The 20,595-nt window shown below is 36.3% G+C and overlaps 1 protein-coding gene across 1 annotated transcript in view; it reads right to left on the bottom strand.

Moving 5' to 3' along the window:
• NEDD4 (NEDD4 E3 ubiquitin protein ligase) overlaps nt 1-20,595 on the bottom strand; it is a 134,625-nt gene that overhangs the window by 90,248 nt on the left and 23,782 nt on the right. The window contains exons 3-4 of the mRNA XM_077748212.1: nt 16,933-17,011; nt 16,790-16,828 (exon numbers count right to left, since the gene is read on the bottom strand). Coding sequence (XP_077604338.1) covers nt 16,790-16,828; nt 16,933-17,011 — 118 coding nt within the window. The remainder of the gene's footprint in view (nt 1-16,789; nt 16,829-16,932; nt 17,012-20,595) is intronic.

The raw sequence follows: 20,595 nt of genomic DNA, 5'->3' as shown, positions 1-20,595 counted from the left end.
CTCCTGGATATTCACTCCTGAGCTTCTGGTGTTTTCCCTTTCATAATGCTCAGTATACTGGCAATTATTTTGAGAAGCATGTTCATAGAAGTCCACAGTAGATAGTGAGCTTTGTTGAGGGTAGGGACTGTGGTCATCTCATTAGTAAGCATCAGCAAAGTGCCTGGAAACAAATATAGAAAACTATCACACCAATTTTTTGCGTGTATTTAGAAGTGAGGAGTATAAATATATATGTAAAAATACATAGGAAACAATACAGGAAGATCGCACAGTGGTGGTTTTATGGTGATTACACTACAGCTGATTGTTACTTCTCTTAAAATCATATATATATATATATATAATACAAGGGCACCTGGGTAGCTCAGTCAGTTAAGCATCTCACTTCAGCTCAGGGTTCATGGGTTCCAGCCCTGCGTCTGGCTCTGCACTGACAGTGTGGAGCCTGCTTCAGATTCTCCATCTCTCCCTCTCTCTCTGTTCCTACCCCATTTGCTCACATACTCTCTCTCAAAATATATAACTTTTAATATACATAACACAGATTATATATGAGTATGTATAATGATAAAGGAAATAGTTATAATTTGTCAGAATTTCCAGAACCACAGTCTCTACTAGGGAGATAAATAAAAGGAAAATTTTACTACTTTGAAAAGGCAACTATGACGAACAAGTAATATGCTCAGAAAAGGGGCTCCTTAGATTCAGACAAACACAGAGTTCACCCACAGGTGGCAGAGTATGCACAACAGAAAGAACCTGTATTCCCACATTTTGAGCTCTGTATTTTCCTACAGAACATATGCATGGACATATACACATTACGTAAATACAGTTGGCCCTAGAACAACATGGGAGTTAGGGGTGCAGTTGAAAATATGCATATAACTTTTGACTCCCTCAAAACTCAATTACTAATAGCTTATTTTTGACCAGAAGACTTATTGATAACAGAAACATAAATCAAAATAATAAATGTGCTTATTGTTTATTATGTCCCTTTTATGTATTATATACTGTTTTCTTGTAACAAAGCAGGCTGGAGGAAAGAAAACATTAAGAAACTGTAAGGAAGGGATATACGTTTATAGCACTGTACCGTATTTTTTTAAATCTGCATATAAGTGGACCCACACAGTTCAAACTCATGTTGTTCAAGGGTCAATTGTATAGTATGATGAGTATGACTACTATAACGATACAAACCAAGCACCATGGGAGTATGAGGAATGGAGTGAGCTGTATTTTTAGTTGCTCATGCACTATGCTCATACGCGTGTGTACACTGCATCTTAGTTGCTGATGTTTTTCCCTCCTATAACTTGTTTCCCTCAGTCTCATCTGAGCGACTGTAAGTGTAGGTCTCACTATAATTTACTACTAAGCACTAACTTCAATTTGGAGTCTTTCCTGTTTGTTAATCTACCAATAACAGTTCTCCAAAAAAACTTTCTTGAACCTCATATTTTCTCAAAGATGTAAAAGCCCTCTTCAACGTCTGACTACAATTTCCATTTGGTTAAGTCCCGATAACCAAATATATTTATATATATATGTATATATATAAATATACACACAATATATATATATACACACACACTATATATATAAATATATATAAATACATATTTTTATATGAATACATTCAATTGAAACTATGTTGTGCTATGTATAATGATATAAATGACAAAGAGGAAAATAGAGGACCACACATAATAATGTCCTTTGTACAGAAAATACTAAATCACCATGTGTTGTCAGTTCTATTCTAGCTGTAATGAATCAGCATTCATCTACACAGATTTCTCTAGTTGTTCTTGCAATACATTTGCAAAGTTCTGTTGGAAATAAACGTGCAGTCTAGGGTCTGTGGTAACATCTCTAATTCAAAAGTAGTGCCAACTTTCAAGCATTCTTTCTAATGTTGGCTTTGGTATATTATTGGCTATTAAAGAATCTGTCCATTTTAGCTAAGTTAAAATTATTGCCATAAAGTTGTTCATATTACATTATTATTATTATTATTATTTTGTATAGGATGCTCCTTTCATTCTTGATAATGGTCATTTGAACTTTTTCTCTTATTTGAGCTAGCTGTAGTATATCAATTTTATTAATCTTTTCAAAGAAGCATGTTTGGTTTCATTTACTTTCTTGACTTTTTATCCATTTTCTAGTTCATTGATTCCCATTCTTATTTCCTTCCCTATAGTTTGTTTTCTAAGATAGAAACTTAGATCACTGATTTTAAGTCTTTTTTCCTTTGTATGTAAGCACTTAAATGTGTAAATTTGTCTCTAAGCACTGAATGTGCTCATCTCATATTTTGATAATGTTTTGCTTTAATAATCAGTTAAAATGTTTTGGAATTTTCCTTCCTTATGATTTCCTTGTTGATCCATCACTTATTTAAAATAGGTTGCTTAATTTCCAAATATTTGTGGATTGCCCAGGTATATTTGTGTTACTGAATTCTATTTTCAGAGAACATGTTGAACCTTAAGTTTCTTAAATGTATTCAGGCTCATTTTATGGCCCAATATATAGTCTCCCTTGGTGAATGCTCCATAGGCATATTAAAAAACGTATATTCTTCAGGTGTTAGATGTAGTCTTCCATACATGCTAAATGGGTTGACTGATAGTGTTGTTCAAATCTTTTATGTATTTATTGACATTTTTGTTTAGTTTTATCACTAATGAGACAGAAGTGATAAAATCTTGAACTATTCTGAATTTATTTCTCTATGTCTGTCAATTTTTGCTTTATAATTTTGAAGCTCTTTTATCAGACATGTTTTCTTGATGAATAAGCCCTTTTATGATAATAAAATGTCCCTCTTTTTCTCTAGTAATACTTTTCATCCTGAAGTCTACTAACCTTTAATACAACCATACTAGGATTTTGTTTGGGTGGTTTTGTTTTTATTTTGTTTGTTTTTTGCTTAGTGTTTGAATGGTGAATCTTTTTATTTACTTTTATTTTTAATCTGTCTTTAGACTCAAAGTGTGTCTCCTATTAAGAGCTTATGGTTGAATCTTGCTTTTTTTTCTTCACTTATTGAGATGGTTGGCTTTATGACCATGTTTCTATTTCTATTTTGATTTCATTCCTCTTTTTTTCCCTTTTCTCTTTTTTTATTAAAAATTTTTTTAATGTTTTATTTATTTCTGAGAGAGAGAGACAGCATGAGCAGGGGAGGGTCAGAGAGAGAGGGAGACACAGAATCCAAAACAGCTAGCTGTCAGCACAGAGCCCGACGTGGGGCTCGAACCCACGAACCGTGAGATCATGACTTGAGCCGAAGCTGGACATTCAACTGACTGAGCCACCCAGGCACCCCTTCCCTTTTCTCTTTTAAAAAAATTATTAATCGAGTATTTCTTGGTATTTCATTTTATTTCCTTTATTGGATTTTTACCGATAAGTTTCCATTTTATTAGTGGCTGCTCTGAGGATGAAAATATGAATCCTTAAGCATCATAATTATAATGGCTAGAGTTGAGCTACATGATCTCTTTCAAGAAAACCTGCATAGCTGATTGACAGCTCCTAGGTGACCATGCACCTTTGAATCTACCTATTGTGTTCTCTCTGCCTACTCCCAAAGACTGGGCACAGCAGGGATCTAGAGCTTGGCCATTCATACCCAGCACAAGATTTCTCTAACAGACAATCTTTCCTGGGAAACTCTCCAGGAGCTTGGATGAGACTTTCTCAGAACTGTGCTCTTCTTACCAATGCTTTTTCTCCTCCTAGCACAAGTGTTAGGGCTGCATCATGATGAGAAGGCTCTTCCCAACTGCGTGTCTTCCCTCTTTAAGCTACACCCGTGCTTCCCCCCAAAACTGTTGGTGTATCTATTCTCATGAGTGTCTGTTTCTTAGAGGGCCTACACCAACAGAGATATATGGGTGATGGGCTTTTAAGACCAGCTCACACTCACCTAGTGGCAAGGAGTTCCCCATCCTGAGAAGAATGTGGGACACATAAAGTCACTGGCCTAAGGCTCAATGCATAAAGACTTCTCCAGTGGTGTCCTGGGGAAATGCCCTGGCTAAAATTCAGCTTAAACTGAGTCAACTGGTTCTGTGATCTACCCAGTAGTCATTTTCCTTGTTTTCAAATGTAAAATTGGGACTGACATACTATAACTTGGATCCTCTTATACCACCACGACCACCAGAGTGAATCCATGGGCTTGTGGGATAAGAGCTATCAAAGTGAGAAGGCCAAGTGGAAGCCTTGAAACTGTCCTCTTTCTGATCAAAGTAATAAAACTAAAACAACACTGATTAGATATGACAATAAAAGCACAAACAACAAAAGAAAAAATACACTGAACATCCTCAAAATGAAAAACTTCTGTGCTTTAAAGAATACCATCCACAAAACCAAAACACACAACCCACAAAACGGGGGGAAAATTTTGCAAATCATGTATTTGACAAGGGACTTGTATCTAAAAATACAAAGAACTTGACACCTCAGTAACAAAAAGACAAATAATCTAATTATAAAATGGGCAAAGAATCTAAATAAACATTTCCCCTAAGAAGATGTATAATGGCCAATAAGCTCATGAAAAGATGTTCAATATCATTAGCCATCACAGAAATGCAAATGAAAACCATGAAGATACCATTTTACACGCATGAGGGGAACTATAATAAAAAGACAGAAAAGTGTTGTTGGGGCACCTGAGTGGATCAGTTAGTTAGGAGTCTGACTCTTGATTTTGGCTCAAGCTTTCAATGTCATTAGATCGAGCCCTGCGTCAGGCTCTATGCTGGGTGTGGAGCCTACTTGAGATTCTCTCTCTCTCTCTCTCTCTCTCTCTCTGTTTCTTTCTCACTCCTCTGCCCCTCCCCCATATACACACACAAACTCTTTTTTCTCTCACTCTAAAAAAAAGACAGATAATAACAAGTGTTATCAAGGATGTAGAGAAATAAAAATTCACACTCAAAAGTCATACACTGTTGGTGGGAATGTAAAGTGGTACAGCCACTTGGGAAAAGAGTTTGGCAACTCCTCATATGATCCAGCAATCCTACCCCAAGGTATATACTTCCAAATGAAAATATATGTCCACACATTATTCTTAGCAGTTTAAACATAGAAAAAATCCAGATGTCCATTAACTGATGCATGGATAAATAAAATGTGGTTATCCATACAGTAGAATATTATTTGGCAATTTAAAAAATGAAGTACTGATACATGCTATAGCGTGGTTGAATCTTGGAAAACCACATATTGTATGAAACCATTTACATTAAATGGCCCAAATAGGCAAATCTAAGACACAGAAGGTAGGTTGGTGGTTGCCTGCAAAAAAGGGCAGGTGTTGGGGAAAAATGGGGAGTGACAGCTAGTGGGTATGGGATTTCTTTTCAGGATAATGAAAATGTTCTAAAAATTGATTTTGTTTATAGATTTACAACTCTGTGAATATACTAAAAACTACTGACTGCTACAGTTTGAAAGGGTAAATTTTATGTTATGCAAATTATATCTTAATAAAAGCTGTTTACAAAACAAACAAAAATCTTGCAACCTGCTGGGAATGAAAAAGATCAGTACCACTACTAAGGACCTAAATGACACGTGGCTGGCTCCTATTATAGGTTCATTTAATTCTCCAGTCTGCTCCCTGCAGGATCCAGACAGACTTTGGAAAATGACTATACATGCAAACTCAATGAAGTAATAGCCCCAGTCACCTGCTGGTTCCTGACCAGGGCACAAGAAGTCCAGAGTGCTCTGGCTACTGCAGTAAACTGGGGTTTGATGAGACTCACTATTTCCCCTGGATTGAGTGTGCTTTCTTTGGGAACTTGGACTTCTAACTTAGTCAAGTCCAGAGTTCTCTAGAACTCTCTAGAAGCAGGTAGTCCTCTAGTGGGTCTTTGGAAATGATGATAAGCGGTGTCACTCCTACTTCCACCCCTTTGTTCCTGGGCCCATGTATACTTTCTGTTGCAAACAAAGCTTAATGTTGAAGTCTCTGCTTTAGTGAATAAACTGGAACCCCATCTTTGCAGACTATTGCCTCCATATTGACACTTCAGCTGTGCCATCAGTAGGACACTCCAATGTGCTATGAGGGTGTTTGCTTCTGGATGACATAGCAGGTGATGTAACCAATAGATTCCATGATCATGAGTTCATTCCTGCACCTCTTTCTCTAGAAATTGGGTACCCTGGAAGGATGAAATGTTATGTAGATATCTATCCCTATAAAACATGCATTCTGTAAGCCCCCAGACAGTTGTGCTGGCTGAGGTTATGCAGACTGGAAAGGCAAACCCACACACAGAAGTAATTTGACAACAAATTACTGGCCCTTTTAAAATGGAAGCGGGGGAGCCTGGGTGGCTCAGTCGGTTGTGTCTGACTTCGGCTCAGGTCATGATCTCACGGTTCGTGGGTTCAAACCCCGCATCAGGCTCTGTGCTGACAGCTAGCTCAGAGCCTGGAGCCTGCTTCAGATTCTGTGTCTCACTCTCTCTCTGATCCTCCCCTGCTCACGCTGTCTCTATCTCTCTCTCAAATATAAATAAAACATTTAAAAAAATTTTTTTAAATAAAATAAAGTAAAATAGAAGGGGCCCAATTTAGTAAACTTACCACAAAATGACTATAGTCATGAGGGTTAATGGTTTGCAGTTTTATGTTTTATAAAATATTCATTTGGTTTTGGGATCAGGGTAATTCTGGCCTCATACATGAATTAGGATGTGCTCTCTCCTCTATTTTTGGTAAGACATTGTGTAGAATTAGAATTATTTATTCCTTAAATGTGTGATAGAATTCAACAGTGAAACCACTTGGGCCTGAAGTTTTGTTTTGTTTTTTTCTTGGAAGGTTTTACACTTCAAATGGAATTTCTTTAAGACTTATAGCACCTTTCAGATAATTTATTTCTTCTTAAAGTTTTGGTAGTATATATCTTTAAAGGAATTGGTCCATTCATGTAAGTTATTGCATTTATGGGCACAGAATTCATAGTATCCCTTACTATTCACTTAATGTTTGTAGGTTCTGTGCCATCTTGATGAATTTGCTCTGTTTTTTATTTGCTATTGTCTTTTGGGCTTTATCTATTACTTTTTAGTGGTTGCACTAGGGATTGCAATACACATACTTAACTTTTCATGGCCCACTTAAGGTTAATATTAAGTCTCTTGATGTAATATGTAGAGGCCCTGTAACACAAAGGTTGCCTAATCCTCACTCTTATATTTTGGTTGTAACATATATTATTACCTAAAATAAAAATTCCACTAGTGTTACAATTTTTTCTTTCAACAGTCATAAATATTTTAAAGAACTCAAGAGGGAGGAATAGTATAATAACTAATAATTACTCTTTCTATTGCTTTTTCATTTCTGAAGTCAAATTTACCTCTGATTTCATTTGCCTTTAACCAAAATAATTTCCTTTAGCATTTTCTTTACAGTACATTTACTGGGCAGTAAATTCTCTTATTTTTCTTCAGACTTCAATGACCCAAATATAAGGCTCTTTTAATATTGTTTATAGGTCCCTCAGGCTCTACTAATATTTTTTAATCTTTATTTTCTGTTCTTCAGATTAGATCACTTCTACTGCTTATCTTCAAGGCCACTAATTCTTTTCAGTTATCTTCATTCTGATATTGAATTCATTCAATGATTTTTAAAATTTCAGATTTTATACTTTTAAGTTCTAATATTTCTATTTCATTCTTTTTACAGTTTTTATATGTGAGAATATCTATTTTCTCTCTCATTTCAAGAGTGTTTACCTTTATATAATGGAACATACTTATAATGATTATAATAGCTGCTTTAATATAAAATGGCAGTTTTACTGGTAATTCCAGTCTCTGCATCATCTTGGTATTGGCACTTGTTGATTGTCTTTTCTTTTGAGAATTGGTCCTATTGTTATGGGTTGTTGTATGTAAAATAATTTTAGATGCTTTTTTCCCCAGCATTTACTCAGTGTTTACTAACTTGAATTATGTTGTTTGTGTTCAAACTTAAATAGCCATTTAGTAGTGCAAAATAGGCTAATCTATTTTTTTATGGTACCTTCATTTCTTTTTTAAAAAATTTGTTTTATAATTTACATCCAAGTTAGTTAGCATATAGTGCAACAATCATTTTAACAGTAGATACTTTAATTCTCCTTACCCATTTAGCCCATCCCCTCCTTCCAGAACCTCTAGAGCAACCCTCTGTTTGTTCTCTATATTTAAGAGTCTCTTATCTTTTGCCCCCCACCCTGTTTTTATATTACTTTTGCTTCCCTTCCCTTATGGTCATCTGTTTTGTATTTTGAAGTCCTCATATGAATGAAGTCATATGATAGTTGCTTTTCTCTGACTAATTTTGCTTAGCATAATACCCTCTAGTTCCATCCACATACCTGCAAATGGCAAGATTTCATTCTTTTTTGATTGTTGAGTAACACTCAACTTCTTTATCCATTCATCCATCAATAGACATTTGGGTTCTTTCCATACTTTGGCTATTGTTGACAGTGTTGCTATAAACATTGGGATGCATGTGCCCTTTGAAACAACACACCTGTATCCCATGGATAAATACCTAGTAGTGCAACTGCTGGGTCTTTGGGTAGTTTTATTTTTAATTTTTTGAGGAACTTGCATAATGTTTTCCAGAGCGGCTGCACCGGTTTGCATTCCCACCAGCAGTGCAAAAGAGAGCCTCTTTCTCCACATCCTTGCCAACATCTGTTGTTGCCTGAGTTGTTAATGTTAGCCATTCTGACAGGTATGAGATGGTATCTCATTGTGGTTTTGATTTGTATTTCCCTGATGATGAGTGATGCTGAGCATCATGTGTCTGTTGGCCAGCTGGATGTCTTCTTGAGAGAAGTGTCCGTTCATGTCTTTAGCCCACTTCTTCACTGGATTATTTGTTTTTTGGGTGTTGAGTTTGATAAGTACTTTATAGAGTTTGGATACTAACCATCTATGTGATATGTTGTTTGCAAATATCTTCTCCCATTCCATCGGTTACCTTTTAGTTTTGCTAATTGTTTCCTTCAGTGTGCAGAAGATTTTTAGTTTTATGAGGTCCCAATGGGTCATTTTTGCTTTTTTTCCCCTTGACTCTGGAGACATGTTGAGTAAACAGTGGCTGTGACCAACGTCAAAGAGGTTTTCACCTGCTTTCCCCTGGAGGATTTTGATGGCTTCCTGTCTTACATTTACATCTTTCATCCATTTTGTTTGTTTTTGTGTATGGTGTAAAAAAGTGGTCCAGGTTCATTTTTCTAGATGTCACTGTCCAGTTTTCCCAGCACTGCTTGCTGAAAAGACTGTCTTTATTCCATGGGATATTCTTTCTTGCTTTGTCAAAGATTAGTTGGCCATACATTTGTGGGTCCATTACTGGGTTCTCTATTCTGTTCCATCGATCTGAGTGTCTGTATTTCTGCCAGTACCATACTGTCTTGATGATTACAGCTTTGTAATACATCTGAAGTCCAGGATTGTGATGCCTCTAGCTCTGGTTTTCTTTTTCAAAATTGCTTTGGCTATTTGGGGTCTTTTCTGGTTCCATACAAACTTTAGGATTGTTTCTTCTAGTTCTGTGAAGAATACTGCTGTTATATGACAGGGATTACATTGAATATGTGGATTGCTTTGGGTAGTATTGACATTTTAACAATATTTCTTCTTCCTATCCAGAAGTATGCAATATTTTTCCTTTTTTTGTGTCTTTCTCAGTTTCTTTCATAAGCTTCCTATGATTTTCAGTGTGTAGAATTTTTACCTCTTTGGTAAGATTTATTCCTAGGTATTTTATGGGTTTTGGTGCAACTGTAAATGGGATCGATTCCTTGATTTCTCTCTGTTGCTTCATTATTGGTATATAGGAATGCAATCAATTCCTGTGCATTGATTTTATATCCTGAAATTCTGCTGTATTCATCAATGAGTTCTAGCAGTTTTTTGGTGGAATCTTTTGGGTTTTCTATATAGAGTATCATGTCATCTGCAAAGAGTGAAAGTTTGACCTCCTGGCCGATTTGAATGCCTTTTATTCCTTTGTGTTATCTGATTGCTGAGGCTAAGACTTTCAGTACTACATTGAATAGCAGTGGCGAGAGTGGACATCCCTGTCTTGTTCCTAACGTTAGGGGAAAAGCTCAGGTTTTTTTCCCACTGATGATTATATTAGCAGTGGGTCTTTCATATATGGCTTTTATGATCTTGAGGTATGATCCTTCAATCTCTACTTTCTTGAGGGTTTTTATCAAGAAAGGATGCTGTATTTTGTTAAATGCTATTGAGATGATCGTGGGGTTCTCATCCTTTCTTTTATTGATGTTATGAATCACACTGATTGTTTTGCAGATATTGAACCAGCCCTGCATCCCATGTATAAATCCCACTTGGTCAAGGTGAATAATTTTTTTAAGGTATTGTTGGATCTAGTTGGCTAATATCTTGTTGAGGATTTTTGCACCCATGTTCATCAGGGAATTGGTCTATAGTTTTCCTTTTTAGTGGTGTCTTAGTCTAGTTTTGGAATCAGGGTAATGCTGGCTTCGTAGAAAGAGTATGGAAGTTTTCTTTCCATTTCTGTTTTTTTGAACAGTTTCAAGAGAATAGGTGTTAACTCTTTTCCTTAAACGTTTGGTAGAATTCCTCTGGGAAGCCAGCTAGCCCTGGACTCTTGTTTTTTGGAAGATTTTTTATTACTAATTCGACTTCTTTACTGGTTTTGAATCTGTTCAAATTTTCTATTCCTTCCTGTTTTAATTTTTGTAGTTTATATGTTTCTCGGAATTTGTCCATTTCTTCCAATTTGCTCATTTTATTGGCGTACAGTTGCTCCTAATATTCTCTTATTATTGTTTGTATTTCTGCTGTGTTGGTTGTGATCTTTCCTCTTTCATTTTTTATTTATTTGGGTCCTTCCTTTTTTTTTGATCAAACTGGCTAGGAGTTTATCAATTTTGTTAATTCTTTAAAAAAAAAACAGTTTCTGGTTTCATTGATCTGTGCTACTATTTTTTTGTTTGTTTTGTTTTGATAGCATTGATTTCTGCTCTAATCTTTATTATTTCCTGTCTTCTGCTTGTTTGGGGTTTTATTTGCTGTTCTTTTTACAGCTCTTTAAGGGGTAAGGTTAGGTTGTGTATCTGAAACTTTCTTCCTTCTGGAAGGCCTGGATTGCTGTATTCTTCCCTCTTCTTATGACTCCCTTTGCTACATCTCAGAGGTTTTGAGCTGTGGTGTTATCATTTTCATTAGCTCCATGTACTTTTTAATTTCTTCTTTCACTTCTTGGTTAGCCCATTCATTCTTTAGTAGGATGGTCTTTAGTCTCCAAATATTTATCTTTCCACATTTTTTCTTGTGGTTGATTTTGCGTTTCATAGTGTTGTGAACTGAAAATATGCACAGTTGCACAGTATGATCTTTTTGTACTTGTTGAGGGCTGGTTTGTGTCCCACTATGTGATCTCTTCTGGAGAATGTTACATATGCACTGGGGAAGAATGTGTATTCCACTGCTTTAGGATGAAATGTTATTAATATATCTGTTAAGTCCATCTGGTCGAGTGTGTCATTCAAAGCCATGGTTTCCTTGTTGATTTTCTGATTAGATGATCTGTCCATTGCTGTAAGTGGAATGTTGAAGTCCCGTACGAGTATGGTATTATTATCAATGAGTTTCTTTATGTTTGTCATTAATTGATTTATATATTTGGGTGTTCTCATATTTGGAGCATAAATGTTTACAATTGTTAGGTCTTGGTGGATAGACCCCTTAATTATGATACAATGCCCTTCTTCATCTCTTGTAACAGTCTTTATTTTAAAGTCTAGATTGATATAAGTATGGCTACTCCGGCTTTCTTTTGTTGACCACTAGCATGATAGATGGTTCTCCATCGCCTTCCTTTCAATCTGAAGGTGTCTTTAGGTTTAAAGCGGGTCTCTTATAAACAGCATGTAGATGGATCTTGTTTTTTTAATCCATTCTGTTACCCTATGTCTTTTGTTTGGAGCATTTAGTCCACTGATGTTTAGAATGAGTACCGAAAGATATGAATTTATTGCCATTATGTTGCCTATAGAGTGGGAGTTTCTGGTGGTGTTTTCTGGTCCTTTCTAGTCTTTGTTGCTTTTGGTCTTTTTGTTTTTGCCTTTTCTCCCCTCAGACAGGCCCCCTTAAAATTTCTTGCAGGGCTGGTTTGGCGGTCATGAACTCCTTCAATTTTTGTTTGCCTGGGAAACATTTTATCTCTCCTTCTATTCTGAATGACAACCTGGCTGGATAAAGAATTTTTGGCTGCATATTTTTCTGATTCAGCACATTGAATATATCCTGCCACTCCGTTGTGGCCTGCCAAGTTTCTGTGGATAAGTTTGCTGTGAACCTGATCTGTCTTCCCTTGTAGGTTAAGGACTTTTTTTTCCTTGCTGCTTTCATGATTCTTCCCTTGCCTGAGTACTTTGTGAATTTGACTATGATATGCCTTAGTGATGGTCAGTTTTTGTTGAATCTAATGGGAATCCTCTGTGCTTCCTGGATTTTGATGTCTTTGTCTTTCCCCAGGTTAGGATAGTTTTCCACTATGATTTGCTCACATAAACCTTTTACACCTTTTTTTCTCTCTTCATCTTTCAGGACCCCTATAATTCTGATGTTGTTCCTTTTTAATGAGTCACTGAGGTCTCTCTTAAATTGTACTCTTTTGACTTAGTTTCCCTCTTTGTTTCTGCTTCATTGTTCTCCATAAGTTTGTCTTCCATATTGCTGATTTGCTGCTCTGCCTCACCCATCCTTGCCACTGTGGCATCCATTCGAGATTGCAGCTCAGTTATAGCATTTTTTATTTCATCCTGACTAGCTCTTACTCCTTTTACCTCCACAAAAAGCAATTCTAATCTATTTTCAACCCCAGCTAGTATTCTTATTATCATGATACTAAATTCTGGTTCAGATATCTTGCTTGTATCTTGCTTAATCTTGCTTGATTAAGTCCCTGGTTGTAATTTCTTAGACATTTCCTGGACAAGGAATTGGGGTGAATTCCTTTGTTTCATCATTTTGAAGGAAGAAAAGGAATTAATCAGGTAAAAAAATTAAAAATAAAAAAACGAAAAACAACAGAAAAAATCAAAAAGAGTATGCTAGATCCTAGGTGTGTTTTGGTCTGATCACTGAAAGGAGCTTGATAGATTGGAGAAAAAGGCAAAAGATAAGAAAAGAAAAAAAGGAAAAAAGAAATAAAAAGGAAAACATCTGAAATTTTGAAAAAATGAATACAATGAAACAATAAAATGAAATCATGGACGTAAAACAGAAAATTAAAAATTTACAAAAAAGTAAAAAATACAGTAGAAAAAAGTTTTAAAATATATTTTTAATAAAAATGGAAAATAATAAATTTCTTCCTGCATTCAAGAAAAGAATAAGAAAGAAAATTGAATAGATGGACCAGTGAACAGAATGAAATACGACTGAAATTACATTGATTTCCTTTAGAAGTCAAACTATGAAGCACTTTATAGTCCGTAAACTAAGCAGGTGGAGAGATCTGTGGTGTTCCCAAAGTATGAGGTTGGCCCAGTTGGGCAGGACTTAGCGTAGCAGCTCCATTCTCCACTGGATGGTGCTGCTTTGCTTACTTGGGTAGACTGTTGTGTCACATGTAGGCTTATATGAGCATGCAAAGCGGGGGTTAAAATGGTGTCACCCAGCTATCCAGTCTCTAGTATCAGAACTTTGTGCTCTCCCTGACTGGCAATCAAGCACCCCTCCTTTGTCTCCAGCTTCTGTCCACTCCCTGCTTTTACACTGTCCATGACCAAGATTTTAGGCAACGAGGTGGCACCTCCCTCCTGAGTATTTCTCAGATGTGGCTGTTTCCCAGCCCCTCACTTCTGAGGGATTACGGCTACTGACACTCTGAGGGAAGGTCTCACCAAGCAATCACTGGGTGCTTGCCTGCCCCCAGGAACATTCACAAGACCATGCTGCTGCTGATGCCTAGAGATTGCAGCTGGGTACCAATCCACCCCAGAAAAAGTTCACATGATCATGTAGCAGCAGCGTTTCAGGAATTATGGTAAATCACAACACATACCTGGCACCAGGCTTCACCTTTAATGTCCTTGTTACAACACGAGTGAATGTAGCTGTTCTCCAGAGTCCGCTGGGACCTTTGCCTGTGGGGTGGCCAGAGCCTCTCCCAAATATCCTCCCAGCAGGGGAACCACCTCTGTCCGTGTGGCTGAAGGACCCCTCTGACCTTGCTGTCTGCTCCTGGGGCTTTGCCCTTCCCACCAGAGCACTGCCACATATCAAGCTTCAGAGTTTCAGATTCTGCACTCCCCTGTTTATAGAATCTGAATGGAATTTAAACCCTCTCCTTTCTCCATTTTTTATTCAGTCCCTTGCGTACTCTTTCTTTTCTCTCCCACTGTTTTTGGTGGGGAAGGGGGGAATGCTTTCCTATACTCTCACCCCAGTCTCCATCCTCCCTCTGCAAGCAAAAACAGCCCCCTGCCCTCTGCAACTTCTCTCTCCACTAGTTCACCTCTCTGCACCGCATACCTGCTGAGTTCTGTGGTTCAGTTTGTGCAGATTGTTGTGATAATCCTAAAATCAGTCTTCTAGGTGCAAGATGGTTTAGTGTTGATCTGGCTGCATTTCGGGAACAATAGACACAAAAAAAACTTCCATGGTGTTCCGCCATTTTGGCCCCTCCCCAGATGCATTTTTAATATTATGTTGTGAGACTCTAGATTCTGCTAAGATCCTTAATACCTTTACAGTTGTTTATAGCATCAGCTTAAGTTCAGTGCCCTATTACTGCATCATGGCTAAAATTGGACATGTCAATTTTGTTTTAATTCTTGAAAAAAATAATAAGATAAATATATCTCTAATGTGATAAATAATAAAAAGCTATTTTCAAGTGAGAAAAGCCAAATGAACTCCCATTATAATTGGAAACACGATAAATAAACATCTATTCCTATTATAAGTAAACATTATGACATGTACAGGCCAATGATATTAGAAGGAAAAATGTGTAAGAGGTACAAAAAATACTTCAATACATTGAAAACACATACATTTCTAAAACAAACACAATAAAGTAAAATAATAGTAAAAGTGTAAATAAATAAAATACTCAAACACTTGAGAATTTTAAAATTCTCTCCTAAGCAGTATTTGTGCCACACAAGCAATCAAAACCAGAGGTTACCAAATCTGTAATTTATTCTCATAAAGGTAAGCCAGAAATTTAGCTTCATTTTTTCCCATATGACTATCCAGTTGACTCAATACCATTTCCTCAAGAATATAAAATTTCCAAACTGATTTAAAATGCTGTTTTCATGCCATTCTAAATAGGCTAAGGGAGATCTCCTTTTCTAAACAAGAAAAACCAGAAGCACTCTAGTTGGTGCTGTTGGCTGGATTTTCAGTAACAGCCTCTCAGACATTTGCTTTTTTCTTTCCTTCCAATTCACTTTATTAAAACAAGACAAAACAAATTTAAAAAATCTTCAAATGTGGAATACAGAAGAGTGACTTCTGTTTTCCTTGTGGAAGTCTGTTGTATTACCCTAAGAGCCTGCAGAGAGGCTAGTGTTTATGGAACAGTCAGCTACAGTCAACCACTGCTGCAGGTGGTTGACTGTATGAATGGAGACTAGATGAATGTGGCAACATGGAGGTCAGTAGTGACCTTAGTAAGAGCGGTTTTTTCCAATGATGTGGGTGTGAGTTAGGTTAGAGTAAGTTAAGGAATACATTAGAGAAGCAGACAGATGGGGACAGGCTACTCTTATAAGAGCATTGGTTATTCAGCTGAACAAAGAAATTTAAGTCTGTAACTAAAGGGGAATATGACGTAAGGTGGGACATTTTAAGGATAGAATGTACAAATGGGAATGATCCAGCAGAGAGGGGAGATTACTAATATGCATCTCTACCATTGCTGGGAGGGTGTTGACTCTGGCATCAGCAAGGACTTTGACAAATAGGTACAAAGAGACATTGTCAATTTGAGGGCCCTCCTGGGGAGTCTGAAATAACTGCTGATTTGGAGTTTGCTCTTGTGGTATAGGAAGTAAGGGGGAGGAGGACAGCAAGAATGTGAATGAAGAGTGTATAAAAAGAAATGCATCTACTTATTGATAGGCCCTTGCCATCTCCAGTCCAGATCAGTCTATTTAATGACTGTGAAGATACAAATATTGCATGATCTTTAGGGGAAAACACCTATATGATAGGCTTTAACCCAGAATTAAAGTAGAATAAGAAAGGGGCAACCTGGGTGGCTCTATTAATTAAATGTCCAACTCTTGATTTCAGCTCAGGTCATGATCTCATAGTTTCTAAGACTGAACCTCATGTTGGGCTTCATGCTGACAGCACGGAGCCTGCTTGGGATTCTCTCCCTCTCTCTCCGCTCCTCCCCCACTCATGTGTGCTCTCTCTCATGCCCTCAAAATCAATCAATCAATCAATCAATAACCTTTTAAAAAGTAGAATAAGATAATTCCAGGTTTATGATTATCCTTTACCTCTTTGTTACCTTACATACATGTTTTTTATAAGATAAATGATTCCAGGACCATGTCATCATAGGGATACCAAGATTTAACTTTTTTTAAATTTTCAAAAATTCTTGTAAAATACATTTTAGAATATTATAAATAATAACATCATTCTAACCTATTGAGAAAAATTTTTTGCTACTTTACTGAAACAAAATACATACTTACTCTGAATAATATTTCTTCATTCCATTTTGGATTCAAAGTCTAAAAGACAATAAACATAGTATAACTATTTTTTAAGTATTTTTTGTCATATAAAAATAAAACAAAGTATATTAAATTTTTTTTTGAATATTGCTAAGTCTAACCTTTTTAATGGTTTTCGTTTGCACACTTGTAAAAACTCCATTCATTGGGTCATATAATGTCACTCTCACATAAGGATCACTGTTAAAATAAAAAATATATATATAATAATTGTTGCTTATTCCAAACTCAGATTGCTCCACCTATAAAAATCACAGATTTTTCCTTGTTAGCAATTTCTACAATTATTTCCTACAGTTAAACGGAAGGGTTGGTTCCTTAGGCAGGAGTAAGTGATTATAGTAATTTCTGCATCTTGTTAAAAAGCTAAGGTACTGTATTAGTGAAATAGACAAAAAATTAGAAACCTTTTATCAAATTTAGTGATTTCCAACCTGTTTCAATTTTAGAAATTTTGTTCAATTTTTAACACATTCTTTCTTCTTTGGGATTCAGATGATTAATTTAATGATTCTCAAGACTAGTTTTACAAGATCCCAAGTTGGTTCAAGTTACCTCACAGGTGTAAACTGTTTTTACTAAATAAGACAAAGTGCTTTCAGTTCAAAATAATTATGTGTCATGTAACCCCTTCTACAAGGAGACATGGAAAAGCAATATCTTGTGATATATAAGTTTGCAAAACAAAAGACTGTAGACACTTTACCTGTCCATGGTCAAATTTCTCCCATTTCCTTTGGGGATCTCAAATCCTTATGATTCTCCACCACCAACTTCCTGTCCTGTTTCCTCATACAACCTTACCTCTTTAATTGACAATAAACAACACCATCAGACCACTCCCAAAACCCTGGTATTTATCAGAACCCATCCGTACCCCAACCTCAGTGATTCAGGTGTTGTACCCTGTTTGAGGCCACATTCTCTTTATACATGTTCCAACCGCTTGCTCTGGAAACTTCTATCATCTATTTTCATTTCTCCCTTTTATATCTTCTGCTTTTCTTTTGACCTATGTTTTTCTAGTCACATACATATGTTTTTAAACCACCTTCCCTTCTTAACTCTTCCTCCTTCCTCTAGCAAAGCGGTCTAGATTGTCTTTCTTCCCATCTCAAACTTTCCAGGAAAATAATCTGTAATAATAATAATGACTAATATTTATATAGCAATTACTCTGTGCCAGGTACCATTCTAAGCAGTTTACATGCATTAACTCTTAGAATCCTTATAAGTGCCTCTGAGGTAGGTATGGTTATTGTCTTTATTTTGGACAGAGAGATAAATCAAATCACAGCAGATCATACAGCTACTAAAAGCAAGAGTAAGAACTGACACTCAAGCACCTGGCTTCAGAGGCCATGTTCTTAGCCACTATAGCCAACCACCTCCCTTTTTTCATTTCCTCAACCCTCACTGCTCTTCAAAGTCTTAGACTCTGGTTTCTAGCTCTTTCTTTCTGACCCATCCCTCTTAAAATGCTCTCTAAAATCACCAATTTTGCTAAAACAATCAACACTTTCCAAGCACTTATGTTCTGGTCCTCTCTATATTTAATACTACTGATTACTTTCTCTTTGAAACTAACCTCATTTGCTTTCATGACACAACTCCCTTCTGGTTGTCCTTATACTGTCCTAACTGTTCCCTCCTGGTCTCTTTCTTATGTTCCTCTCCTATACTACCTGCCAGTTAAATACTGAAATTCCTTTAAGTATTGCCCTTGGCCCTTTGTTCTCTCTACCTTTTTCCTTTACAATCTCATCCATGGTTTTAACAACTATGTATCGTCGAATATAAATGTTAAACATAAATGTAAACATAAGTATATATCCTCAATCTCACCACCCAGCTAGATCCTGCCACCTGGCTGTTAAAGAGGTTTTTTGTTTTTGTTTCTGTTTTGCCTTTTTCCATGTTATTTATTCACAGTCAACTAGCTACATGAAGGGGACAAACCAATTAGGAGGGTTTTTTTTGAGAGAATGGGGTATGGATGGAAGGGTGGGATTTAAACAAAAAATAATCTTATACACAGCTAGATAGAAGATTTACAGATATCTTTTAAAAAAAATAGTATCCTCTGAGGGTAATGGAGTAAGATAAAATCATCATGAACAAAATAAATTAGCAACTTCTTGTCACTGCATAACCAAAAACGAAAGTCTCAGGACATGGTTTGCATTTTGTCATGATTTACAGATACTTATGTGATACATATTTCCAACATGGAAAAATAAAGACTAACACTGAGTAGCAGATTAATACAATACAGAAGGAACTTGAACACATGAAAATAGCTACCATCTGGGAGCAAAAATAGATTTATACTGGTAGTAGTATCAAAATTAAAGACATTCAAATAAATAATACCAGTACAGCAGAACTATTATTCCCAACATCATAAGAACAACTTCTTATTACTCCTACTCATAACTAAAAGGTCTAAGAAGAGCTCTGCCCAATTTTTAATTGGTTATTCTATCATATAACTTTTAAATGTAAAAAGTCTTTATGTACTGTGAATTAAAGGCTTCTATCAGATACATGTTTTGAAAATATTTTCTCCCAATCTGTGGCTTGCCTCTTCCTTTTCTCTTTTAAAAATTTTTTTTAAACTTTTTTTTTTTTTTTTTGAGAGACACAGCATGAATGAGGGAGACACAGAATCTGAAGCAAGCTCCAGGCTCTGAGCTGTCAGCAGAGCCTGACATGGGGCTCAAGTCATTGAACCATGAGATCATGACCTAAGCCCAAGTGGCCCGCTCAACCCACTGAGCCACCCAGGTGCCCCAGCCTTTTCTATTTCTTAACTGTATCTTTCAAACAACAAGAGTTTTTAATTCTGATCAAGTCCATTTCAACACTTTCTTTCCTTTGTAGTTCATACTTTTGAGTCTCATTCAAGAAATCTTTGTGTACTCCGGTAGAGCACAGAGTTTCTCCTATGTGTGCTTGAAAAAGTTTTATAATTTTAGCTCTTATTTTCTGTATAATGTGTGATAAGGAACAAGGTTCATTTTGATCCATACAGATAACCCATTGTTCTAGTACCATATATTGAAAAGACTATCCTTCTTTTGAATTATCTTAACACTTTTTGTCAAAAAACAGCCATATTTATATGTGTGTGTGTATATGTGTGTGTGCATTTCTATATTCTTTCTTCTATTCCATTGAACAATATATTTATTCTTATGCCAATGCCACTCTGTTCTGATTACTGTAGCTATACAGTCTTGAAATTAGGTAGCACAACTTCTCCAATTTTGTTCTTTTATGAATTTTGGTTTATTCTATGTCCTTTGACATTCCAAAAATAATAGAATCAGTTTACCAGTTTCTTTAAAAGATCATGCTGTGGGGGCACCTGGGTGGCTTAGTTGGTTAACTGTCTGACTCTTGATTTCGGCTCAGGTCATGATCTCAAAGGGTCGTGAGCTCAAGCCCCACATCAGGCAGAGCCTGCCTGGGACTCTCTCTCTCCTCCTCTCTCTACCTCCTCCCCACTCTCCCTTTCTCTCTCTCCCTCTCTCTCTCAAAATAAATAAATAAACCTTAAAAAAATCTGGCTATGTAAAAAAAAAAAAAGAAAGAAAGAAAAGATCATGCTGAGATTTTGACTGGGATTATGCCAAATCTAATCAATTTGAAGACAGAGAAAACTCTAACAATAGCGAACCTTCCAATCCATGAACATAGCACATTTAATCATTGACCTAGATCTTTGATTTCCCTCAACATTTTACAAGGTTTTTTTTAAT

The sequence above is a fragment of the Crocuta crocuta genome, unplaced genomic scaffold, assembly GCF_008692635.1.
Source record: "Crocuta crocuta isolate KB4526 unplaced genomic scaffold, BGI_CrCroc_1.0 scaffold130, whole genome shotgun sequence".
Classification (NCBI taxonomy): Eukaryota; Metazoa; Chordata; class Mammalia; order Carnivora; family Hyaenidae; genus Crocuta; species Crocuta crocuta.
Note: the sequence above shows the minus strand (reverse complement) of the source record. Positions and strands in the feature narration are given on the sequence as shown.